At 46.7% G+C, this 27,073-nt stretch overlaps 1 protein-coding gene across 1 annotated transcript in view; it reads right to left on the reverse strand.

The window, feature by feature from the left end:
• Positions 1 to 27,073, reverse strand: part of GALNT14 (polypeptide N-acetylgalactosaminyltransferase 14) — a gene marked incomplete at both ends in the record, with an annotated part of 93,415 nt that overhangs the window by 35,551 nt on the left and 30,791 nt on the right. The window contains 11 exons of the mRNA XM_009083968.1: positions 4,636 to 4,780; positions 5,957 to 6,040; positions 7,382 to 7,474; positions 10,304 to 10,430; positions 14,959 to 15,062; positions 16,450 to 16,534; positions 17,194 to 17,281; positions 22,132 to 22,253; positions 23,433 to 23,435; positions 24,384 to 24,449; positions 27,014 to 27,073. Of these exons, the coding sequence (XP_009082216.1) occupies positions 4,636 to 4,780; positions 5,957 to 6,040; positions 7,382 to 7,474; positions 10,304 to 10,430; positions 14,959 to 15,062; positions 16,450 to 16,534; positions 17,194 to 17,281; positions 22,132 to 22,253; positions 23,433 to 23,435; positions 24,384 to 24,449; positions 27,014 to 27,073 (977 nt within the window). The remainder of the gene's footprint in view (positions 1 to 4,635; positions 4,781 to 5,956; positions 6,041 to 7,381; positions 7,475 to 10,303; positions 10,431 to 14,958; positions 15,063 to 16,449; positions 16,535 to 17,193; positions 17,282 to 22,131; positions 22,254 to 23,432; positions 23,436 to 24,383; positions 24,450 to 27,013) is intronic.

Below are 27,073 nucleotides of genomic sequence, written 5' to 3' on the forward strand. Positions count from 1 at the left end.
AGCTCTTGCCTTGTCCCCTTTCAGCCCTAGATGAAACTCAGAGAAAATGATGCAGAAAATGAAGGAATTTGGGGGGAAGGAAGTCAGCTGAACACCATAGAATACATGAAGGGCTTTGAGTTAAAACACATGCGAATTTTTATCTTAACCTATCTCTTCCCTTATTTGTATAACTTGGGATTAAAATTTCTGCTTTATCTTCTAAATGCCTTGTCCCCTTTCAGCCCTAGATGAAACTCAGAGAAAATGATGCAGAAAATGAAGGAATTTGGGGGGAAGGAAGTCAGCTGAACACCATAGAATACATGAAGGGCTTTGAGTTAAAACACATGCGAATTTTTATCTTAACCTATCTCTTCCCTTATTTGTATAACTTGGGATTAAAATTTCTGCTTTATCTTCTAAACCCTGACACACCTAGCACTGATGCAACCAGCACTGCAGTAACAGTAGCAGAGCTTTGCACCATGGAGGTTGTGGTGGACAGAGCAGCCCATGGTACTCCTAAGGAGACCTTCAAGGAGCTAGCATGGCTTTAGGGCCACACACTGGCACCAAGGCAAAACACATACATGAGGTGAGACTGAGATCAAGATTTCCTGCCCTTTTGAAGACAAAGATGAAGTGGTGGTGGAGCAAGGAGGAAGAGGATGGACGGGGAGAACAGAGCTGCACACCAGAACCAGAAATCCCCTTCCTCCAAAGCCTCAGATAGCACTAACCCCCATCTGAGGCTTGTGACTATTTTTCAAGGCTTTATCATCATTTGAGCAGGCACCTGTCACTGTTGCTTAGCATTATTGTGAATTGAAGAAATTATTTTAAAATGTGACCTTTGGCTTGGCATAGCCTGCATGGAGCCCCTCAGCCTAGGAAGGAGCAGCCCCATGGGAACCTTGTGCTACATGACAGAGCAGCTTCTGCTGCAGAGCAAGAGGTCAGCCATACCCTAAAGCCAGGGTAGTAGCTAGACAAAAGTGTTTCTGAAGAAGCTGGGAACAATCTAAGTCCCCAGTTATCTTTTTAAAATCACATGGAAAGATTTCCCAAGGCACATGACTGCATGGGTCACCTAAGGACACTCAAGTGCTCCACTCATCAAAAGACACTGGGATGCAACTGGCACTCACACACATCTCAGGAGCAGGAAAGCAAAGTACACAAGGTGCAAACTGGGTGCAGAGGTGACAGTGCTGCCCCTCTGCTCTGCTAGCTCAGCCTGGCTCCAGCAGCTCCAGTCACTCTACAGCTGGGGCAGGACATGCCCATGGAGAAGAATGAAGGCTTTTGAGGGGAACAAGGTCGGAATGTTTATGGCTGAAACGCTTCAGGAGGGACACTTAGTTTGGATAGATGCTAAATGTTCTCCAAAGAAAATGCAGATCTGGTCAGCACACAGAGGACCTCTCAAGCCAACTGGGCTAAGCATCAAAGCCATATTGGGCAGTTTACCATACTGCATTTCCTTCACAAGAAGAGTCAAAGACATGTCACTCAAATGCAATGGCAGCCACTCAGCTCCAAACCCCAGATGTTTTCAGATGCGGGTCTGGGAAATGGATGCTTCAGCCTTCCCACTGTTTCCTTGCTTTCCTAGAAGATGCTTGAACTTTACATTCATCTTGAAGTGACTGTTTACATGTGTGTGAGTATCCAGGTCAAAACATTTTCTGCTTTTTATCTTATGTATGTCAGGTTTCCTGAAGCTGCTAATGATTTAAATAAATCTCAGAGTCAGATGTCTGTTTCAAATTCTATGAAGTAATATCAACTGACACTTGGTTTGAAAAAAAACCCAACTACTCACATCTTCATTAGATAGATGAGGACAAAATTATGATCAATTATTTTCCCTCAGATGAATTTCTCTTGAGAAAAACTAAATCAATCTGTTCATTTAGCAAATGAGACACAACAGGGCATAGAGTACCAAGGCTCCAGTGGGCAGGAGCATAGGCAGAGCTGCTGTGCTCTGGGGATGAGCAGCACCACACAAAGATCTCTGCCAGTCACTAACTCAAGAGCCCTTTGAGAGCCACTGTGGGGTCCTCAACCTGGTCCTCAATCACCTTAAGATCCCTCTGGTGGGCTCTGTCCACCTCAGGGGACAGAGCCTGCCCTGAAGAGCCACCTCAGGGGACAGAGCCTGCCCTGACTACTGCCAGACTTTTTGGAGAGCAAAAAGGGCCAAGCGGATCCCCAGGCTGATAAGACTGAGCTCTCCTAGACAAAGATGAGGGGTCTTGTGACTCAGTGCCCCTTTCAGTAATTCAGGACCAACACCAGACAGTACCAGGGAGGACTTGTGAGATCTGCTAAGAGTGTAAATCTGATTTCACCACAGAGTACTGGTCTCAATTTACCCAAACCATGGATGCATAAACCCTTTCCCTGCACTACAGATAGAAAAAACTAAATTAAAAAGCAACTGATTGCCATCTGACAGCTCCTGTGCCTCTCTCCTCAAATCTTGATAATATATGACAGCTCAGATCTTCTCACGTCTAGTCCCAGGACTTCAGGCACATCATGTTGGTAAAGGGCTGGGGCAGCCTAGTGGGGAGACAGCTATAGAAAGGCAATCAAAACAACCAAATTGCTGCTACTTTAGTAGTGATAATAAAGAATCTAGATGGCCAGGATATTTCCATGTACTTACAGAATGCCAAGAAAGCATAGCTTTGATTTAGCTAAGCCTATTTTTCAAATAATGAAGCTTAGGGTAAACAAGATGTGACTTCAGGATGCTAAAAGTGAAGATTATTGCTCTATTCTGGCATATCAAATACAAAATTACATAGCATTCAGGACTGTTGCATAATTGATCCTACACAGCCTGGTGACTATAACCCCCATGTCATCCACAAGTTCAGGTGGTCTTGTAACAACTGTGTCATTAAAGTATAAGTTTGTATTCACAACGGAAGTTTAAATATACTGCTTTAATCTGAAACATTCTCCATAGGTATAAGTAACAGAGAACTATCCTAGAAAGACAGAGAAAGATAAAAGGCAAAGGTTTTTCTCTATTCCAGCTGTGTACTGAGTGTAGCCATTCTACAATCTGTTTGTAGTGCATTTTTCTGTTCCCTTGCAGAGTCAGCCCTGGATGTGCACAAGAAATAGAATTGCCATCCACTGGGAAGTGTTGACCTATTGCAAACTGCTGCAGAATCAGAATGGGAAGATGAAAAGTTTGTGGCATGAAAAATTAAAAAAATTTACTGCACAGAAATGTCAAAACAAAATGTGTTTGCTGGGAATGAAACAATCCAACTTGTTGGCATGACATTTCTCATTTTAAAATACCACATCAAATTGATATTTCACAAAGACCAATACCATTTCATTTTGAAACACTGGCTTGCAGCAGCATTTTTCATTCTGATTTTCCCAGATTTTAAAAAAACCATCCAATTCATTGAAAGTTGCAACTGTCACTAAAACCTTTTCCTTTCCTTCTACAAAGCTGGCCCTGCAAAACATGATGACCTGCTCTCATCATCTTGCTTTTCTTGCTGTTTGTGTGAAAAGTCTATGTACCAGTGCAAGAAAGAAAAACAATTTTTGGAACCTGGAAACCAGTGAAACCATAAGAAGAACAACTGTGCAGTACTTGCAGTTATATTCACTATATCTTCTGATGTGACTAATATTCAAGTAGTTATTGTTGATTTTACCATGCTGTGAAACAGATATTATTCTCCTGCCTAAAGACAGGCATGCAACCGCATTCAAAAGAGATGCACATAATGACATGCTTCATTTGCACATACAAATCAGGGACATTTTTAGCAGCCTCCCCAGGCTGAGCCTTTTATATGCGCAGCTACCTGGTTTGCATGCGTAACCACGAGGGTTAAGGATGTACAGCCAAGGGGAAGCGAGCACACCATTGCCTACTAAATTATTTCACAGCACCCCTGAAGAAGCCAGTGATTGTTATCCTCCCTGTTTTATAGATGGGAACAGTGAGAGAACTTACTGACATGCCCAAAATCACAAAGGGAGCCTGAAGCAAAGGCAGGTTTTGAAGCCGTATCTTCAGGGTCTTGCTCCAGCAACTCTGCTGCAAGGCGCATGTGACTGCTCTTGGCTCAAACATTTCCCAGAATATGCTTTTGAGAACACCAATTCATACAGCTTTTTTGGTCTCAGTGAGACTGAAAAAACCCGAGATCATCCTCATTAAATTCTCACCAGTTTAATGGCCAATCTAATATTGAGAGAATGCAGACCGTGATGTTATAAATACCATAGCAATTCAGTGCATTTTGAAAGGAAAAAGACTGAAAGATGAGAGGAAATTATAGTTCTCTTTGTCTTTGATCTCTGCAGATGAGTGGCGTGTGGTGTTCCTGAGCAGCATTAAGTGCTCAGCACAGGCTAGCACAGAGACGAGCTGTCCACCCTGTACTGTGGCTCCTGCACCAGACCCTGCTGCTGCCCAGGGCCTCCTCCAACATCAGGTGGAGTTACCAGGGTTTAACTAAATGCTGCCTAAGGAAAGGGGCAGGCAGAACAGGCAAATTCTCCTATTTTGCTATAGCAAACTTTATTTGCTATAGCAAACTTTAGAAATCTGTTTGAAGCTGCCTCAGAGCTGGCATCATGGGGATATACAACAAATCTTACCTGTGCCTTTGCTGCCATGCCTTTGGTGATGTTACACGGGTTTAAACTCAGGATGGGGAGCTCTTGGTCTTCAGACTTGTGTGACTCCAGGCAGTTCTGCCTTTGCTTGATTATCCCAGTTTGATAGAGCGATTCCTCAGGAATCCTGTGGGAACAGCATGAAAACAACATCCCTACTGCCCCAAGCACATGGAGTACCCAAAGGGAGGCTCAGTGGGGTAAGCTTGCACCATTTCGCCTTCAGAAAATGAGAGTGGCAATATCTATTACAATACTGAACCACTGAAAGCAGTACATGGACAGGGACGCTCCAGAAGCAGTGCCTGGAGATGGATGGCAGACCTTTATAAGAAGAAAAAATAAGGAACAGTGCACAAGGCAAACAGAGGAGCAAGGAATGGACTGTGAGCAGGCTGAAGGTCAGCCTTCAGCTTACAGTAGTGGGGAACTTCATAACAAACTGCACAGAGCCCTGGCATTCCCTGTGAATGGTGCTGTGCAATGCCACACATGGCAACAAAAAGCAAGAAAACAGCTATAAATCATCATTTTCACATGGTGATTCTTCACTCAGCCATTGCACCAGCAGGTCCCTGGAGGTATCCCCACAAGTTTTCCACTCTTTCTAGGATGGCTTCTGATAGGGACCAGGGAATGAATCCCACAGTTTCTGGAGTAATTTTGGTAACTAAAAGATACCAAAAAAAGCAACTGTGCAAAAGCAACTGTGGAAGTACATATTAAGCAAAGCACTAGGCTAGAAGCAAAGCAGAGTCACCAGAATACAGGTCATAAAATCCTGTAGTGGATGGTTTCACAACAGAGGAGTCTTGAGTATCACAGAACAGTGTGAAAGGACTGGAAATTAGGTGCTTGTTTTGTAGAGTCATTACATACTGAAACAACCCAGAAGAGGCTACGGTGGATTTTCTACCTTGGTATACTTTTGTAAGGAAAACTAGCTATTTCTCCATAGAACCTGTTCCACAGCAAGGGCAGGAGCATACCTGAGGAAGCCCTGAGAACAAAGGGAAATTTGCTTTGCTCCTTACCAGACCTGCAGCAACAAGGCACAGGGTTTATAGGACTGCTTAGAGAAAGCAGAATCACAAATGAACCATGTCACCTTGTGAGCAAGCTGTGTTTAAAGCCAGCACAAAATCCACTATGCCTTTCTGTGAAGCCCAAGGGAGGGGGTGCCTATGTCTCTGAGGCAAGGGGAGGTGTGGGGACTGGAGGTGAAGAGGAAAGCTTTGTGGGGCAGGAGGGATGTGGCATCAGGCTGGCCTGCTAGGGACAGGTGGAGATCACACATCCATACCGAAGTTCGGGATAAACGTTTTCCAGGTACCACTTGAAGCTGTGGCATTTCAACTTCTTTCGCAGCTCCACTCTGCTTTGGACACTGTGGGAAGAAAACATCAGACAGATACAATGGAAATTCTGAAGGTGAGAGACAACACATCAGAAAGGGAGGCTGAGAGAAACCCAACAGATCTGCATAGACAGAAAACACAACAGCATCAGCAGCTCTGTTTTCTGCTCTCTTCTGCATGAGCTTGAGTGGTTGTTTTCGTCTCAGTCTCTTTGGAGGTCTTGCTTAGTAAAATGGCATGATGATGTGCTGCCATTTTAACAAGGAGCCTGCAGTTTGGTGGAAAACGTTAATGGAAAAATACAGTAATTTAAAAATTATTAGTAAAAAATGTATCCTGTCTACTACATGCAATAAGCATTATTTTAATACACTAATGCACTAGGAAATTAATATATGCTATTCTAAATTATTCTTAGTTTACAGGACTACAGGAAGCCTTGATTTCCAAGAGCACCGAAACACACCTTTAAGTCAGAAGTTAATTTCACAGTGAAATATTTCTTATTTCATTAACCAGGGCAAAATTTCTGCTGAGGGATCATGCTGTACAGCAACATTTTCCAAACTCCATCTCCTCCCTAGGCCAGCCTCTACCTATGGAGCTGTTATGATATGGCATTTACAGAGCAGTCAGAAACTTCCTGTACCTTCCCTTCACATAGGTGAACTTGTCTACACCTTCCTATGTTTAGCAGGACAGAGCTGTTACTTCTTTCAGCGCTGATGGATGGAAAGAGGACATGAATTCCAGGTCAGTCACCAGGACTTCAATTTATTTATCCTGGATTTTGAAGAGTAGTCACAAGGAATTTGGGTTTGGATTTGGTAACCCCTGTGGTTCAAAGGAAACTTTCTAAGGAAAGGAGGAGCATATGAAGATGATGACACATATGATGAAAATATAACACAAATATTTACAGTCCCCCTGAACAGGGAGGTGTTTCTAACCGTTCACAGAATGGACGGCAAACTCCTTCCATACAAAGCACTTGCTCCTTTCCAATAAAGCATTAGCAGGCCCAAAACCTGATGATTTTCCTGCCCCTCGGCTGCCAGCAGCACCACTGGACTCTCCCCACCAAACTCTGTTCTGGTACCAGAAGTACTTGCACCTAATGCCAAGGGCAGGGCATAGGCAGAGGGGGTTTTCCCTCACTTTGATTCAGTTCATTCACTGGGATAAATTAGCACAGCATTTAAACTGGCTGTTTATATATCTCATTGCTGTGCTCATAGCACTTGCCTACCATTAGCATTTATTTGAGTGTTACTACAGAAACAAAGCAGGCAGGTTTCCACAGCAGGGCAAGGTCACCATGAACACCCACTGCAGCAGACAGGGCACAGGCAGCAGAGGAAGACCCTTACTTTCCATAAGGCCTCCCCTGGGCTGCAGGACGAGCTGCGTAGTAGTACTGCTTGAACTCATCCATCCACACCTCTGCAGTGCGCTTGGTGTTTCTGAAGGAGGCAACAAAAGACAGGTGAAACCAAGAAAGCTTCCAAGGTAACATTTTTTTCAAAGGCATCAACTGATTCATCCCGCTCTCCTTCCGTCCTCAATTTGGTCTTTGGCTTCACCCAAACTACCTTTGAGCCAGCCCAACCCTCACTACTAGAGAAAGTACTTCTCCTCCCCATTGCTCCTGGGACCAAACACATCAGACCAAACAAAGCTTTGGTGAAGAGTTCACCATTTCAAACTCAGCTGGATGCTTTGCATCCACCAGACTCAAAACTGAAGGTTCTCTTAAGCATCATCTCCCAGGGAAGAGGACCTGGACTTTTATTTAGTGGCTAGGATGGAGCTCTGAAAAATGGTGAAAAATTTGCCAAAGATTTGAAAATATTTCCCTTGTGGGTGACCATGCACTAGAACAGATTGCCCAGAGAGGTTGTGGAGTCTCCCCCACTGGAGATATCCAAGAACCATCTGGATACAATCCTGTGCAATGTGCTCTGTGATGACCCTGCATAAGCAGGGAGGTTGGACCAGATGACCCACTGTGGTCCCTTCCAACTTTATCCATTCTGTGATTCCGTGTCAGTCCTGTATGAACTCTCCTGTTTTGCATTCTTGGATTTCACTGATGCAAACCTCAGCATTCAAAACTTAAGAGAAATAACCCCACCACAATGCTGTAGCATGAATGTCTGTCTTCCACATCAGCCAGGTGTCAGCAGAAGGTTCAGCAAATCTTCTGTTGACTTCAGATGGCTCTAACTCTTCTTGCAAATGGCTTTGTTGCCCCATGCCTAACTGCCTATTCCTGCCCAGGCCAGAGGAGTCCTCCTGCTCTAAGTCAGGCCAGTGCCTTCAAGATATTGCTACCACACCACTAAGCTGAAGGTGCTACAGGCAGGCTCTGGATCCAGCCAAGTCTCATGTGGCCGGAAAAGGAGATAGTCCTCATGTGAAGCTAGCACTACACTGGAGCCTGAGCTGTCTCTCACACAAGTAGGGGTTGTGTGGAAAAAAATCGGTATTTGGCAGACAGGTGGAGACATTTTTTGCTAACATCTCTATTTAAACAGAAATACTACATAGCATCAGGTTACCAGAAGTTGCTTCTCCTCTCAGTCTATATACTGCAACATTAAGTTTAAGGCTGATAGATATCATGAGGTTAATAACATCCCAGCTCCTAATGCCTACAGGTATGTTTGATCACATTGCTTTTCAGTTCCTTGCTGATTCATGGGCTTCTTCCTCCCTCACTAGGGCAATAGTCTCAGTGCTCTTGCTCAAGAGATGCCTAAATCAGTGTCTATATTGGTACCTAACCTTCCCCAAAGTGCAGGGTTCTTTTGTTTGGCTTCCTGATCTCACTTGGGTTTGCAAGAAACACGGGGATAAATGCTGAGCCTGACATATACACATGATTCAGGCATCCCCAAAAGTTCCCAGGGACCTGTGCCTGAAAAGCAATCAGAAGAGCTGTTCGGAACTTTTCTAGTGCCTGAAAAGCAATCAGAAGAGCTGTACCCATTCAAGCTTCCCTCGCTCCTCCTGCAGGTGATGCAATGCAGACACTACCTTCTCACTCAGGTTTGCAGCACTCTGACAGTGGAGATTTTGCCACGTCCCAGCCTCTCCACTATGAATCTTACTTCACTACTAAAAGCAACAGCCCCCACTCATGCCTCTCAAATTTGTGCTCTCCTTGATGCCAGCAATGCCCTGTGCCTCTCACCACTGTCTTTTTGAAGCTAGGTGACAAGGTTCCCCTCCTGCCCCACACACTGCGTGGCTGGAAATCACATATTAGGTGCAACTGAGAGGTGTAGTTTGCAGTCCCTCAGTTTGTTGACTGATGCAAAGGCTGTGGAAACTGCAGAGAGCGTGGGTCAGTGGCAGATGCCTGGGTCTTTACAAATGCTATTTGCTCTTTCTAACACTGAGAAGCCCACACTAAAAGGAATGCCTGGTGTGTAAGCACTCACAACTGCAGGTTAGCTGAGAAAAAACCATGTATTTAGTATAAGTGTCCCCTGTGTTTTTCTCTGTAATTTACTTAAGCAACAACCTTCAGCCTCACACTAAAAATGGAGAAAATCCTTCCAGAACTCACTAGCTGCTCCCATCACCTTTCCCATGCCTATTCACACTTGCGGATTGCCTCCTTTGTTGCCTGATGTTTTCAAGGTTTATAGCCCATTTCAGGCATCCATTTCAGTACCTGATTCAGTCTATATTACTGTGTGTGAGGGGAGGTCCTCTTCAGCTGGGGTGCCCTGGCAGTTCCTTCAGTCTCCATGCTAGCAAGGTGCAGTTCATTGCTGCCTCTGCTCAAGAGACAGCACCAGCCTGGAGGCAAAGCCACCTGCTGTGTCAAGCTGCTTGGCTCCTCTTTTGGAGAAGCATCAAGAACCAAATTTTCTGGTTCAGCTGAGCCATGCTGAGCCTTCAGCTAAGGTCACTGGGTACTGACAGAGATTGCTGGCAGTCTGATTTCAGGTCATTATAAATGGGTTCTGATGACCTCAGGGTCTAAACCATTTGCTGTTACAGTAGCTAGTGCTCAGGGATGTGCTGGGGCCATCCCTCCATTTCTGTGCTGATGAAAGGTACCATATAAATGCCCTATTTCTGTCTTATTCTTGACACTATAGAAATCCTACGGGACAGCTGTACTGACTTACATTTTCTTTGGTTCAGGAAATTCCTGCCCAAGGACATTTCAAAGTTTTACAAACAAACTTTCCTCCCTGTTTTCTCTGCTCTCCTCTCCCTACAAGGCAGGACCTCATTCTGTTTCACAAAAAACAAAGCAAGTATGAACCACTTACTTAATGTATGTATTGGCATTTCCCTCTGGAAAGATATATGGATGTTTCTTCCGGAAGACATGCCCAACGCGGCTGCAGGGAATGATTTCCAGGCTTCCTCCACACATCCACACACGGAAAGAGATTTCTGCAAGAGAAGCAGCTTCAGCATTTTGTCTTTCTTTCCTAGAGCAGTCTGGATCCTGGTGTTAGCTCTCACTTCATCCTCTACCACATTAAACTGGGGTAAATCAATTACCAGAGGGGCTTTCCTAGGCACAACGGCCTTAAAAGCTCATTTCAAAGCTTCTTGCAAGCTGTTTGAAGTCAGTGCACTTGAAACCTGCCTCTAGCACAGCAGGTGCTATCACAATGGCAAGTGCAAGATGGTAAGCAGGGACCTGCTTTTCATGCAGACCTGCTTACATCACAGAATCATCTTGCCAGTTTTGTGCTCCCCTAATTACTTCTACACTGCCTATTTCAGAGTCACTTCATCCAAACAGCTGTCAAGTTCATCAGGAGAGGCTAACAATTCTCACTATTGACGACTACAACTGCATTTATGAATCCACCATTGATCCTGCAAAGCGAACAGAGAGCTGTGCATCTATCACCTGTCCCAAAATGGACAGGAGCTTAGCCTGCCCAGGTACTCTGGGCCATGAGTGCCAACGTTGCAGTCCAGTAAGGCACACACCTTCACACAAAAAGGCCAGCAGTGGGATAGATTATTCCAAAAATAAGTTGTCAGTATGGAAAATGTCTCCCAGTCACCCCAAGCTGCTCTCTGGCTGGCCATGGGGCCCTTCTCAAGGAAAAGGAGTCTGTGGCACAATTGACACCAGAAGTTATGGAGTTCTTGGCAGGGAGCTGGATGAGGTAGGACGGGTGAGCAGAATGGCTGATCAGAAGTTACGGAGTTCTTGGCAGGGAGCTGGATAAGGTAGGACGGGTGAGCAGAATGGCTGATCTAATGAGTCCATCTGGTCCCAATGCTTATGCAGCTATAAATCTGCAGCTCTATTGTCAGACAGTCATGCTTAGACAGAACCAGCATGGAAAATAAATGAAATTAAAATGAAAAGGCTTCTGCTGTTCTTTGCTTCCTATTTTATCATCTGTTGACAGTATAGAGCTATCTATAGCATGTATCTATTCCAAAACTACTAATTAGTTTTCAACCCCCACCACTTAACTACAGAATTAAGACAGGAGGACACCCATCATCTTTGCCAGCTTGTGGTCCCAGCAGTCCCCTCACATATGCTAGCCCAAGGATGACTTATGCCCAGGCTGGACGCTGGCAAGACAAGCACCTGTGGCAGGAAGGCAAACTGGACAGGACTCCTCCCCCTACAATGGCAGGCACTGCCAGCCTACAAAGCTGCCATCCCTCCAAAAACAGCTTCAGGGAGCAAAGTCAGTTTGGAGCCATGACCTCCAAACTCTTCTCAGTACACATGGCTCAACCTTGAGTTGCATGTTGCTGCAGAGGTGGGAGCCAAGTTCATGTTGCTCCTGTCCCACTCACAGCATACCCAAACTGTTGGAAATGGGAGGCAGACACAGCTGCAAAGTCCTCTTGCTTTAATGCCCGGGTTCAAAATCCAAGGCTTGATCCCATCCCCAACAGCTGGCCCTGGCAGCAGGGCTGAGCAATGACAGGGGTGGGAAAACACAGCAGGCAGTATTCCTTTCCAGAAATTCCCTCCTCTTCCCTTCACTGTCATGTTTACAGGTAAGAGCTGCAAAAGCAGCTGGAGCTTCACCACTTTCCCCAGTGCTGGGTATTAACAGGCCAATAAAAGATGCCCTTGTGCCACGTCCTGGTGCTATATTGGGAGCAACCTTAATCACAGCTGCAGGGAAATGAGATTATGGCAGAATGTGGCCACCCTAAGCTGCTGCACTCAGTTCCCTTCACACGTGGCTGTTGCTTTCATTTGTCTGTGTGTCACAGCACAGGCCACTCTGCCAGAACTGCTGTGTAAATCAGAAGGGTACTCAATAGAAGGGCACAATCAGCTGAGCATCTGTAGATCACAGAGTGGCTACTGCTTCATGACTTCCTCTCCTCTGGTCCTTCTGCTCAGCCTGGGAGAAGAGCAGCTCCCTGAAGTGCTACAAGGGAAAGACTCACCATTCAGTCCTTGCCTGCTTTTAATTTAAAGTGCCTCTGTGCACTGTGAACTGGAATGAGGACACAGGGCTGGGAAGGCAGGAGACTGTGAGGAGTCTAAGCTCTCCACTTCAGACTAGTTGTACCCTGCAGACCCTGCTCCAGGCCCAGCAGAGACAATAAAAGCACAGATTTTCATGGGTAGGGATGACCCACAGAGCCATCCATGGCAGGTAACAAACAAGGTCTCCAGACAGGCAGCCAAGAGCTAAGGTAAACTCAAGAGAAGGTAAACTGAGGCACCAGCTAAAGCTTGGCACAGGGCCAGCTCAGAGGAGGCAGGGAGGCAGGAACCAACAGTGTACTTCACTTGACCCTTGAGAGGTATTGCCAGTGCAGGTGGCCCCTCCAAGTGACCCCCCAGGAGAGATGTGAGCAGTACACCTTGGGGTGTGCTGGGCTTGACCTTCACTCTGCAAAGTATCTTTAGGACTTCTTGTTGGCCTGCAAGTCCTTCCTGCCATTACTTATCTACAGGGAACTAAGTAAATGTAAGAAGCAAAACAGCTCTAATGTCCTCTTTCCAACCCAAACATGCTCACTTTTGTTTTGCCTGAAGTCTCCAGTCCCCTCTAGTTTCCCAGTCAATAACATTAAAGGCAGCAACAATGCTCCTCAGGACCAGAGTTGTGCATCCCCTCAGGACTAAGCTATCAGCAAAAGCATGGTTCACTGCAAGTGCCCAAAATGAGCAGCCACTCGGTCAGCTCTTGCTCTCCATCACGTGCCCAGAACTAACCGGGACCAGCAGGGTGTCAGCTGCCCTTGCCTCTGTGCAGAGGAGAGATGGGACATGCTGCCATCGACTGCTGTGCTTGCAAGAGATGCAGCTGTGAGCTAGGCATGCTTCTGCTCTCAGGGCAATGGGCAAGACAGGATTTGCCCTGCTGCTATGCAGACCTGCACTTTTTTGTTGCAATGTTAATCTGTCAGGCTTTCCTTTATCATGCTGATGCCCTGGCGAATACTGCAGCACAGCCAGCGCACATTTAGTCAGGAACAACCTCCCAGGGCATACAACCAGTAAGGGAAACCTTGCACTCTGTAGGATGGGCCATAACCATGGGTAAGGAGCACAATGCCTGCCATTACAGGGCATCGCACAAGCTGCCAGGATGGATCTGCCACTGAGAGCAGGCTGTCCTGTCACTGTTCATCTCCCAGGAGCAGCTCGGGCTGGCTGCTCTCTGAAATGAATGTCAAGCAGAGACAGACAGTGGGTCAGGCACAGTGTAGCAGTCCCTCTCCCCCTCTCCGCTCGACTAATTCCCTTCTGGAATGCTTTGTTTGGGGCATTGCTCCAGGAGGGGATGTGGGAGGGCTGCCACTCTGCTCCTAGGTTTCCTCAGGGACACCCCACACAGATGCTTCAGGTCAGTCCAGTGGCAAGATACCCACTGACAGAGATAAAGTGTGAAGGAGTGAGATTCTACTGTATAACAAGATATAAATAAATAAAATATGCTAGAGGGACAAGGCATGTGAAGGAAACAACAGTGCCAGGCAGCACATGGATTAGTGCAAGGTGGCAGTGTCTGTTCCCTTTTACAACTGACAGCATCATTGGATGTATTAAAACTGCAAGGTGGCAGTGTCTGTTCCCTTGTACGACTGACAGCATCATTGGATGTATTAAAACACAAGATCCTTCCTTCCTGGCTGGCCTCATTCCCCAGAGGTGCCAGCTATTAAAGCCAGGTTCTGATCTGTCTCCCTGACATCGAGTGCTTCTCCTTTCTCTTGTGGGTACGGTCTATTGCTCTGATCCACAGCACAGCTATGACTTCAAAGAGAGAACAGCCCAGCCTGATCCAGCTCCCCTTCACAACGGGGATGAGGCTGTTACCTCTTTCATGTGCTCTCTCAAGTTTGCATGCAGGAGATTTCTTAATGCCCATCTTGTCCCATGATAATGGGCAGAAGCTCTTAACCCTTTTCTTTGGTGCAGGAAAAGTGATAGTGTCATGGAAAGCCTGGCAGCACTCAGTCATCCAGTGATACAGGAATGGATAAGCAGCCATGTTACTTTGCCACCTGCTTGCAGCATGCCAATGGAGCTACTGTTTCATGCATTCTGCAAATTCTAACAGGCTACCATGCCTCATTTCATAGCTTCAAAATTCCATTTTCAATGGAGTGAGACACATCTTTGCTTCACTAAAGAGAAAACAAGATTATGAAAGAATAGGAGGGTATGTGTGGTGTTCTCTCATCTGTTGGAGCACACAAGCTGAAAACTTTGTAGTTTAGGGTATTTATCTACGGAAGATCAAAGCAACATGGAAGCCAGGCAGTCTTGAGTACCAGCAATTGGTCAATTCCCATCATTCATGGTTGTGGGATCCCTTATTCACCAGAGACCATAACCTATGAATGTGAGGTAAACCAACCAGAGCATTCAATATGAGGTCCAAAATGACCTTGTATCCATCTGGCATGACTCAGAAAGAGAAGCCAACACAGCAAGGCATTAGGAGGAAGAAGAGTAACTCACCAAAGTTCTCCCCACCCCAGATGTCCATGGCACTGTCATACTTCCCCAGGTGGTTGAACCAGGCTTTATCAATCACAAACAGTCCCCCAGCAATGATGGGTGTCCTGCAGAATGGGTAAGGAAGAAAGGACACTCCTGAATACCAGCTGCAGCATCTGGATGCACAGAAGTAGCCCTTCCCTTTGTCTCCTCTTCCACCATCAGGACATTACCTATGTATCACCTTCTCACCAAAAGAAGGACAACACACTTCAAAATGCATTTGAGCCTTTCTTTCAGCTGCCTTGGTATTTTGCTGTCAATCATAAATTGCCTGGCATTTAATGACTGGCTAATGCACCCATCAGCACAACTCCTACAAGCCCAAAGTTCACAGCCCTGATTGTAGGCTTCAGCATCAAAAATGCACTTAGCACTCAGGGGGTTATTCACTCAGACGAGTTTTTTGCCTGAAGTCAGCCTAATAAGAGCACCATTCCACTGGGGAGGGGAAGGCAGACCCAATTCAGAAGGGCTTTTAAAAAGCCATCACTAGCTGTGTGATCTTTATTTCAAAACAGGGTTATTTTTCATTCTTTGGATTAGCTAAGAAAACTGCACAGAAAAGGTGCATGGAGGAGGGGAGGGCAGACCCAGAAGACAGCTTGAGAAGACTTGCTATTTGCTGGCACAAGTCCCATCTCCATTCAATTACAGTCAGTGTGGATACCTCAGCATAGGCTTGTGAGGAGCTGGGGTGACTGCTGCACTCAGGCTAGTCTCTACAGTGTGCTACATTGCAGGATGATCAGGAATGCAAGGTGAGCCTTTGGAAGCCAGTGAGAGCTACTGTTACAGCAGCATCCTAAGGAGGAGGAGTGCTTTGCTCCCCTGGAAGCTTTCTGAGGCCCTGAGCTTGCCCCAACACTTCATCTCCCTCATGCCACACATCCCAGCAGTTCATGGCTGGGGCTGCAGACACCAGCACCAGGCTTGCTACCAGGAGAGATTTTCAGCAGAATGAAGGACTCCCTCCATTCCATGGCATAAGGACAGATGGCATCTCTCCCATTCAGTTTCACTCTCTGTCCCACACATCCCCCATTTTTGAGAAGAAGAGCAGTGCTGATCTGGAAAGGCTGGACTAGACAGGTTTTTATCACATGAGCTGAGGAGACCGCCATGTTTTGAAGTGATAGCTGAACTGAGAGAAGCTGTGGCCTACAGCAGTGGGCTTTTTCGCTAACCATGGTCAGCCTCCTTAGCACTACCAAAACACCAATAATCATAAATATACCCTTTCTATCTTTGTGGCACCCTCAGGCTTCAGTGTTGGAAGGTGAAGCTGTCCTGCAAAACCCAAGGTCCAGGAGCTTGCTAGAGGTATTACAAGTTTAGAGATGTCCTGGAAGGAGTATCATGCTGCTGCAGTGCATGGGGGACACACATGAGGTCAGATGAGAAGATCCTGCCCCACATTTCTCAGGTGGCTCCTTCCCCCTCTTGACTTACTTAATGGGTTCAGTGGGATCAAGTCGTTTGGCTTTCTGTTCTGGGGATAGCTGCTCCCATTTGAAGTGCAGACTCCAATCAAAACCTAAAACCAAAGAAGAGAAGTGCCATAGGGAAATTAGAAATTGGTATGGATTAGGAGCAATGCAGAATGCAGAGCCCTGTTTGATGGAGCATTTTCCCCACTTTCAAATGACTTAAGCCATGGAGATACAGCTCTTGGGAGAAGAGTCCAATGACTAACATATTTTACTACTACATATGAACAAGAAGCAACACATTGCACTACAATTACAAAGTCAAGCACTCCAAAGGCAGGAAAAGTCAGGATTAAAGCTGCTGCCGAAACCTCAGTCCCCTTGTGCACACACGCTCTGATGGACACTGCGTGCTACAAATATCTAGCATACTAATAAGCGCTACAGTTGCATCGTCCATTTGTTGCCTAGACATCCCTCATCCCCTCCTGTCGCTTTCAGTGCTGCCAAGAGTGGCTTTGACATGACCCTTCTTTCCTGCTTGACTGCCTTATCCACTGTAGCAAACACTATTCCCCATGCCACGCTTACCTGTCTCTAAAACAGCCTGGAAGCATCAGCAGGGGGCATCAAGATGTGCTAATGTGCTTTTTTTTGCGAGATAGCAGGAGATAAATGTGTGGTGCAAAGTCACCATCTCCTCAGGCCAGTGCAGGTTCACACCACATGGGGATGCCCATGGGGCATGCACGTGGCTTGGACTTACCGCCTCTGAGGTCTGAGGAAGCTGCCACATAGGCAAAAGTGTCCAAGTTGATGATGTCAATAACGGGGCTGACCACTCGGGTGGGATCCTGGAAAGCAGAAGCAAAAAGGCCCATGACTTCAGATGACACCACTCAAATTGGTCACGGGTTGCTCCAAACTCCTGGAGACACCAGGTGGCTGGAAACCTTGGTGTCATTCAGGTTTGTCAGGGACAAGTGCCCAACACTGCCTCCTCATCCTCATCCAAGGAACTAAGTAGCACAGGTACTGCTGGGAGACAGGGGCACACCAGCAAGAGGCTGGAAAGGCAGGCACCATCTCACTCAGAGAAGAGAGCTGTAGGGTCCTGGGCCACTGAGCTGGCATCTCTCACCAGCTTTGCCTTCACCCACAGTCCCTCACCCTCCACAGGCTGTGCCTATACTCAGCACCCAGCTGGGCTGGATGCAAAGCTCCTTCTGCCTTTTGCTAATTCACCAATGTATTCCCCTTTCACCTCCGTTAAATCCTTTTCACCAGATTTTAGAAGTCAGGTGATATACAGGCAGTTGAAATGCAGAGGAAAAACACAGTCAAGTAGCTAAAATACAGGTATTTTTTAAAACGCGCAAACTGTGGGGATACAGTTAGACTTTTGCTAAATGTGTGAAAGGATTAAAAAAAAAAGACCTGATTTATTTAAAATAGTTGGTGGTGATTTAATTAACATCTTGTTATGGGCAAAGAGATTTTACAAACAGTTATGAACAAAAATATCTACAGGAGGAAAAGACTCTGACAGCTTTGACTGGTGTCTTATCTCCCTTTTTCTTTTCAAAAAATCCCAAACTCCAATTATAGCTCAAACTTCAAGGTTTTAGCTTCACCAGATCAAATTGTTTTTCACAGCCATACAAAGGAAAGCATCTGAGCACACGCGAGCTTGCTCTCTCGCTGGGAAAAGTCTTTGTTTTAGAAATTCGTCCTGACAAAGAAGCATTTAAAAAGCAGCTATAGGAAGAAGCAACCAAAGGCCGTGAGCTGGGAGCTGGACTAGAGCTCAGATTTTCCAATTGAGCATGACAAATACTTTGTATTTCCATAACAAGGTCAAGTAGGGAGTCTTAGCCTCACTTCCTGTGAGTCAAACATCTCACTGAAATGGCAAGGTCTGCAGTACCTACGAATTGCATGGGGAAACTAGAAGCAACCCCGTGAGCTGGGAGCTGGACTAGAGCTCAGATTTTCCAATTGAGCATGACAAATACTTTGTATTTCCATAACAAGGTCAAGTAGGGAGTCTTAGCCTCACTTCCTGTGAGTCAAACATCTCACTGAAATGGCAAGGTCTGCAGTACCTACGAATTGCATGGGGAAACTCAAGTCACATCCAAGTACTATGAGCCTTTCAAACCCACCAAATCCATCGTGGCTGCTACATAATTTTCCAATTGAGCATGACAAATACTTTGTATTTCCATAACAAGGTCAAGTAGGGAGTCTTAGCCTCACTTCCTGTGAGTCAAACATCTCACTGAAATGGCAAGGTCTGCAGTACCTACGAATTGCATGGGGAAACTCAAGTCACATCCAAGTACTATGAGCCTTTCAAACCCACCAAATCCATCGTGGCTGCTACATAGTGCCCCCCAAGCTGTCACAACTCAGTATAGCCAAGCATCCTTTAGTTGCCTGAGGGTAGGTGAAAGGTATTAAGCAAAGCATCTGCTTTGTGTTCTGAGCACTGCAGGGAAAAGGTTTGTATCTGCTCATTTAAAACTTGGCCCTCAAGAATCTTAGCACTTCTAACTAGCTGACAGTCATCCCCAGTTTCAATTCCACTGCTACTCTACTGCACAGCACAATTTCTCTAAGAAAATCCCCTTCACATCTTGGCTGAGTGCATTACTGCAAAATGCTAGCCTTCAGCAGTGCTGCCTTCTCCCTGTCTCACTTTTCCCTACCACGTCCTGGAAACATTTGTATTTACTCAGCTTTCATGAAGGTCTCTCTGACCCTCAAAGATAAAGCACAGCATGCTCAAGAGCACAGAGCTGTTGCTGTGATTTCTTTTGGGCTGTGAATCAGTTCTTATTATAGGCAGCTTCCCCTTTCTGTTTTTTTGATACCTATCCTTGCCAGGACATGTTAATATTAACAATACCCAAATCTTCAAGCCTCTTTCACAAACCTGAGAATTCATTTCTTCAATACACTTCTCAAACATACCAAAGTACAGATCTAAATCAACAGGAAAAAAACTCTGAAAATGAACCTGAAGATAACATACATTTCAGCCTTGGAGAAGCACCCAAACTGCACCTTGTCTCCCAGACTCTACATCATGTAATGGTCAGCAAAAAGGGCTTTAGTTGCTCCTCTGACCCCACAGAAGCATTAGGCACAGTAAGAGGACCAGCCTGCCCCTCATGTGGCTCCTCCTCTCCAGGAGAGCACCAGACTGGGAGGGTTTTGAGCTGAAAGTGGGGCGTCACCAATCACTGTTTCATCCCAGTGCCACTTGCAAACCCAGTTTTGGGGCAAGCTTGTTGAGTCATACTGTAAAAATACCTCAGGCCGGATAATTAAATTATTAAAAAGTTATTCAGTTGAAATGCACCAAAATTAATGAGATATTTGTTCCGTAAGTAAAAACAAGGGCCCATGCCTTGTGTTCTCAGTCATGCGTTTGCAAACACACTGGTGCAAGACACCGATCATTGTTGCTGCTCCCTGGGGGACACACCCTCCCAGGCTTAGGTCTGAGATCCCCCAAACCTCCTCTCTTTCCCCCACACTCCATTGCCTGCTCTCCCTGCTTGTTTCCAAATCCATATGCTGGGCACATGCTGCCCACACCCACCCATTAGCTGCTGGGAAAGCTCAACATGGGTCTTGAGGGGCACCTTCACACGGGTGCATGGTGGCACACATGGGCCCTGGAAACGCCATGGCAAGGTGCAGGAATAGCTGCTCTGACTGAGAAAATAGCAGAAGCGATGCATGGGGTGGTTGGCTAGTGGTGGCAAAAGGGCTGGATCTGTTTCTAGGCACTCACTGCTCCTTTGCTTGGAACTTAAATCAGACTGTTCCTAGGAGTAAGAGAGTGAGAAAATGCTCTTCCTAAGCGGCTGATCATTCGGACAGGGAACCCATCTCTTGAGCACAGCCTGAAGGTGGCAGCAGTAACATTTCATACACTTCACTGATCAATACTTTAACCCTGATGGAAAGGATGGCTACAGGGGGCCTGGGAAGAAGAAAACCGAGGACTCTGCCCTTATCCTGCAGCTTCTGAGGGCAGTTAAAAAGTAAGCAAGTGGGATCCCCCTTGCTTTTTAAGTCCCTCAACGCTCTTTGTAGTACATCTCTCTTGCTGCCTGGGGCTGCAAGATTGAGAACAAGGTAAGGGCAGCATGAGCAGCTATGCAAGCTTACAGACTGTCTTACTTCCAGCTGGAGAAAGATTCAACCCAGAAGAGCAAATAGAAAGAGTTCACAGAGGTCATGCATGCATTTGGTGCTATATTCAGACCACAAGGCAGTGAAATTCCTACGGTGATGCTACACATGGCATTTCATGTTCACCTACCCCACACGTGCTGAAGGTGGGGCACCACCTGGGAAAGCAGATCTGCCTGCCCCCTTCCTGCTGCCATCACTGCCCCTCTGCTGCAAAATCACATTGAAAGCTCTGTCTGGCAAAGAGGCAATTGCTCCAGTTATTCCTCACTGAAGTACAGCAGGGCTCTGGCAGAGAGTGAAGAATGCCTGCCTTAAAAAGGCTCAGAGGAACAACTGATGCTGCAAAGTTTAGTGGTGAATCCCACCCTGGGCAGGCCAGCTACGAGGCTTGAGTTGGGTATCATAGCACGTGTTCTCATAATTTCACCAGAGCTGCAATCGATAAGATGAACAGACCATTTTCATTACATTACCATTTATCAGCAGCACTCTGGCCCAGCCTCCAAACCGAGGCTGGGACCTCTCCAGCACTGGCTGCACTGACTGCCAGCAGCACCAACTACCCTTGCCCACTGCGGAGGGACCTGACCTGGTGCTGTGCCCCCTTCCCCCTGTCCCATCACTGACGTGCACAGGGGATGCACAGGCCAGCCAGCACAGCTATCAACACAGGCGATTGGATGAGGGACACTGTGAACACCAGCCAGGCAGGTTTCTCCATAACTCACCTCCTCAGCTTCCCCTTGCTCCTCAGCTGCCCTTATGTCAACACAATTCAGTAGTTTAAAAATTACTGAGTAATTAGCACTAGCAATCAGGAGCCAGAGGTGTAGCAAGGGTGAAGGAACAAGGCATGGCAAAGAGAAAGGACTATGCATCTGTGCTGAAGCTGAAGGTTTCATCCCTTGCACCCTGGTGCCAGCAGGTCATCCGCACAGAGCTCCCCCTGACTCAACTGACAAGGCACCAGGAGCCTCTGTGCACACGTCTGGAGAGACAGTCGCCGCCGGCAAAAGGTGAATGTCATTGTCTGCTCTGAAATCAGCAGAATTTTAATCCTATTAAATCAATTTATTAGTGCTTAATTTGCATGAAATTAAATTCGGCCCCTATTCAAGGAGCCGTCACTCCCTTAAATCATCATCACTGAGCATTTTACATGAGCCTAATTAAAAACTCTGCTGGAGCACTGCCCATGTATTCCCCTTTCACCACTCAACCCGTGCTTGCTGGTTAGAGCCTCATTGCCCTGGGAGGCACCTTGTCCCACCCACCCACATGTTCCTGAAGCCACAGAGACACCCCACCTGGCCTCTGGGTGGAGGAGGACCAGAAAAGGCCATTTTGTATCCCAGAAGCTCATTGCTTCCTTATTCTGATGTCTGCATCCAGTTAGTTATGGTTGGATGGTCATGCCCATTGAGAGGGAAGAGGAGGTGGACATCAGAGATGTGTTCCCTGAGGGTAGCCCTCATCTCTCAGGAGCACTCACCTCTTTGATCCTCTGCAGTAGAGGGAGCAGCCAGTCCTTATTCACCTCACAATGACTGTCCAGAAAGGTCAGGACACCTGCTTTGGCCACATCTGCCCCTTGGATTCGGGACCGGATCAGACCTGTTCAAGGACACACCATGTCAGCTGCTGCCCAGATGGCTGGGTAACATCCCCAGGCTCCTCCAGCGTGTACTCCTGCACTCATGCATCTCCTGGGTTTTGATCTGGCTAAATCCCATTCAGAGAAAACATGTCCCAGGTTCATTATCTCCTTCACAGTGCTGCAAGGTACACCAACCATTTTCTAAGGTCCTCAAAGCAAATAAATAGCTTCACCAAGATTAATGATTTATGGCTTTTATGCCAATCCTTAATTTGCACAATTAATTCTGCTGTCACCTTCTGGGGCAAATGCAACTCAAAAATGCTTTCATGACCCCTGGCACGTAATACATCTAACACAGACATAAGGCAGTAGGCAATGGGCCAAGGGAGTGGAGGGTGGGATCACTTCATGTCAGAATTAGGCCTTTCTTAGACTGCTGATTTCCCTGCTGTGTCCCTTTCCATGTCTCAGTGACCCACAGATCTTTCTCCCACCCTGGGGACACTGCTGATCTGCAGCTTAATGGGAACACATTTTCTACCAAGGAAGCAGGTTTGGCTTTCAAGGTGCTAAGAGCCCATTTGGTTTATCAGGGCCCTGATGGTGAATTTAGAGTCCTTTGGAGATGGGACTGGATCTCTGCATACATTTGTGAGAGAGAAAAATGAACAAAGAGGGAGCTCATGGAAAACAGCTGCACACGTGGATTTCACACTAGACTCTTCAGCAAGATCACTGCACCTAAAGATGCTCTGTTCCTATTTATGCAGGAGTTAACCAGCTTTCCAACACTCCTCCTGCCTGCAGTGGATACTCAAGTGAACCACGGAGTAAGAAAGGAGATGGTCTATTGGCAAACAGGAGAAGATGCAGGTTACTCAAGGGAAGCAGAGCTTCATTATGAAGGAGACACAGTGGCAATACGAGAGGACATAAGGGCCAATAGAGAGAGAGAAGGGTTTCAGGGCGCAGTCACATATCAGGTCTGTGCAGGAGGTCACTGACTTTCATATTAAAATTCCTTAGAGAAACAGGGTCAAGGAACAGCCTCTGCACAGGAGGGAGAGGGACTGGAGAACAAAGCCTGGAACAATCCAGCATTTGCCAAGGTTACCTGCTGCAACGCAGGTTGTTCCTGTATCTCTCTCTGCAACTCTTAAGGTCTGGAACAATCCAGCATTTGCCAAAGTTACCTGCTGCAACGCAGGTTGTCCCTGTATCTCTCTCTGCAACTCTTAAGGTCTTGTGGGTAGGTATGGTGTTCTGTAACCACCTCAGCCCTCCCCAAATCCTGGCAGGCCCTAAGAGATGCAGTTTCAGTGATATATTAAGCAAGGGAAGCCCTCCAGGCTGGGTTCCCAAATTCTGACTGATTTATAGGGCACCAAAACAGAGCCAGAGATGAGCACATATGTACGCCCATAACACAGAAGAAAAAGGTGAGAAGGAGGTGCAGGTCTATGGAGACCTCCCCTACCCTCCTGCCGAAACAGGTGTCTCTTACACCCTGTCACCAGAACTGCAGAGTTGAAACCCTTTGCAGAAAGAATCCACAGAGGAACCATCTCCACTCCTCAGTCCAACACTCACCTGGATGCACTTCGATCTTCAGCATGAGAAAACTTCTTAGTTTTTTGTTTTCCTAATACTACAGAGCAGGATTTGAAAACACCCATTCAGGCTACAGGGAGCTGGAAAATTTCTCAAAAGGTTGCCAGCAGCAGCCCAGTAGGACATACATTCATCTTCCATATAGCCCTTCTTAATCTTTCAAATATAATTAATTATTAAAAAAAATAAAATCCCACAGAAACAGCAGGAGCAGATCTCCTCTCTTTCACTAGAGCAAACATCTTTACAAATAAGACCCGGGGCTTTGTTTTGCCTGTTCTAATTTTCTGGCTAATAAGCTACAGCTGAGCCTCACTGGATATCTTAATAGTCCCATCTTTTTCATCAAGAGAGGGGAGATCCATTTCAAATCCCAGCCTTTCATCACATTTCCTTTTATCAGGGCCTCCCCATCCCCAAGAGCCTCTGACCTCCCTTGTTGGCCACTCCATGGAGGTTGCCCCTGGCTCCATCACTCTCACACCTCCCAAAATCTGGGTTTCCCACCTGGGTTGTGGGCAGGTAGCTCTTACCTTCTCGCCGTCCATTCCGCAAGCACTTGACCTTGGGGAGCTGGCCCAACAAGCGGCAGTCGTCAGCTTGGGAAAACAAAGGGAGGACACGTCACCCTCAGCCCCCAGGGTGGCTCTGGCAGCAGAAATGGGGAGACCTAGGGAAGACTGGGAGCAGGGAGAGGACCTGGACTGATTGATGGCTTGTTAGGGTGATGGCACTGCTAGTTCACAACAGTCTTACCCCTCAGCTCATGCAGCATAAATCGAGACTGGCAGAGCAGCAGTTTTCATAAAACTAGTGTAAATTCAGCAGATTTACACTGAAAGCAGCTGAATAATGCTCTAAAATCAGCATAGAAGAGTCGTGGTTGGGGTCAGAATCTGATTTTTTGCACATTAATGCAAATGGCTATTTTTGGTAGCTGCAAAGCGACCCACAAGCTGTTTGACGAGTGTCTGCCTGGCAGGACACAAGCTTTCTGTGGTGGCCTGGAGCCTTCAGCAAGGGGAAAGGGACGGTCAGAGAGTCCTGTGGAGCACCTGGGGGCTCCTCATGCCCTGGACAGCAGCTCCATGAGGAAGAGAGGCCTGATAGCCACTCACACCCCAGAAAGGGAGGTCCTGCAATTCCACACACAATTGCTGCTATAGCTCTTGCCCAGGTTCTGCCTTTAGCCCCAGGATCCCCCCTCACTCGGATTTCTCTCAGCAAAGTGGAGGATGCCAGAGCAGTGCCAGAGCTGTGTCTGCAGGCAGGGGCACCCATCACAGCCTCCTCTTCTTCGCACACCCATGCCCTGACCTGCACAACCCCTTCATGCCTCTCATCACTCTGCTTCCTCTTTCTCAGCACCGTAAACACATATGCATATGCCCCATCCCCTCTGGCCAGCCCTTGCATCAACACACACCTCCGAGTGCTTTCATCCTCTCCAACAATCTTTGTTGACAAGAGACATCACTGTACCCATACTCCTAACAACTCAGGGACAGAACTGGAACAGGGGAGCAGAAGCAGCATAACTTGGCCACGAACCTACAACGGAAATCTGCTGGGAGTAGTGGGAACTCGTGTGCAGAATAGCTGTAACTCAACAAGTCAGCAGGCAGAGAGAGGTGAGAATCAAGACACAACCAGGCATGAGATAAAAGCACTAATTGCATGGGGTGGGTTGCAGTGTAAAAACTGACCATATGTGTATAGTGTATTATGCAAATACATGTATTTTATGTAAATGCATGCAGAACAGATGCCAGCAGGCTCAGACTATCACAGGAAAGGAGATGTCAGATAGCTGAGAAGCACTGAGTTCTTGAGGGGCTGCTCTAAGTTACGCAGGAAACAGGCTCCCCCGTGGTGCCCTGGGATGTGTTTAAACACAGCCCTGCTCCTTCTCCCCAGATCACGGCACTTGGCACACTCTGACTGGGGAGATACATTTCTACAAACCTGTTTCTTTTCAGGATGGCAAGTGCTTTGTCTATTTAACCAAATACCCAGCATTTACTTCACTCACCCTTCAAAAATCCTGCTCTGCTGTACTCCAGGGCAGCTCAAGTCCTTGCACCTGCTCCTTTTCCCCATCACAGTTGTTCTGCTGTTCCCAGACTTGCCTAGTCTGCCCACCCTGTGCACTGGAGCTGCTCCAAAGCTCACCATAATCACAGCAACTCCTCCTAGCTTCAGCGATTTCCCAGGAAGGTGTCAATGCCAAGAAGTGGGTCTTGTGCGAAATCTATCCCTAATGATCTCTGAAGCAGTGCCTATTTATAACATCGAAGAGCAAAGCGTAGATCCTTTTTCTTTTAAAACCTGTCTGGCTTTGTTTTCAAATTTCCTAGTAAATGGCAACATTTCACAGCTCCTTGAAATGTAAATGCCACAGACCACTCAGCCAGTGTATTTTATCATCCTTTTTATGCCTGAGACAGTATTTTTGAGCACTTACTCTGAGCACCTGGATCTTCTACTCGCCCATTGCACTGGGTAAGGTCTTTAGCTGGGGTGTTTCCCTGGGAGCCCCAGGGGCTTCAGCTACATTCTACTGGAGGATCAGACCTATTGATTTCACTTGAGTCAGACTAATAACTGGGAGAGAATGGCAGGAGGATGTGGGCTGTCTGTGTGGCATGCAATGCTATTTATGGTGCATCTCAGAAATGGGCAACCCACGCAGGGATCTTCTTTATATGGGTGAAAAAGAGGGTGAAAAAAAGCACTGACCACCTATGTAAATGTATGCAGAACATATACATAGGTCAAGAAGATCAGACTGTCATAATCCCGTGCAATTCCAGTGATGTCAACCCAGAACTCCTCCTGGTTGCAGCTGAAAACCAGATCAAACACACCATGGCTATGGCAGGATACAACCATGTAATGATTGGATTCACATCTACTGGGCATAAAAACGATTTGCCATGCACTTTTCTTGCATTATTTTCATGAGAAAAGGTTTGATCATTTGGAATTTGAATTCTCCATGTGGCAATGCAAACCTGGCACAGCAGGGTTTGCTCTCCACAGCTACAGAGCTTCAAATTTCCTTCCACTTCAGCAAACTCTCCCCCCTCTCTGTGTAAATTCCAGTCTCTCACAGGCTCTTCCATTTTGGCCCCTTGCTTTTAACACAGAAAGGGTCACTTACGATCATCACTGAAGTCATCCACTAGTATGATTTCATGGACGAGATGCACTGGGGTGCGGT

This window comes from Acanthisitta chloris, unplaced genomic scaffold (assembly GCF_000695815.1).
Source record: "Acanthisitta chloris isolate BGI_N310 unplaced genomic scaffold, ASM69581v1 scaffold14161, whole genome shotgun sequence".
Lineage (NCBI taxonomy): Eukaryota > Metazoa > Chordata > Aves > Passeriformes > Acanthisittidae > Acanthisitta > Acanthisitta chloris.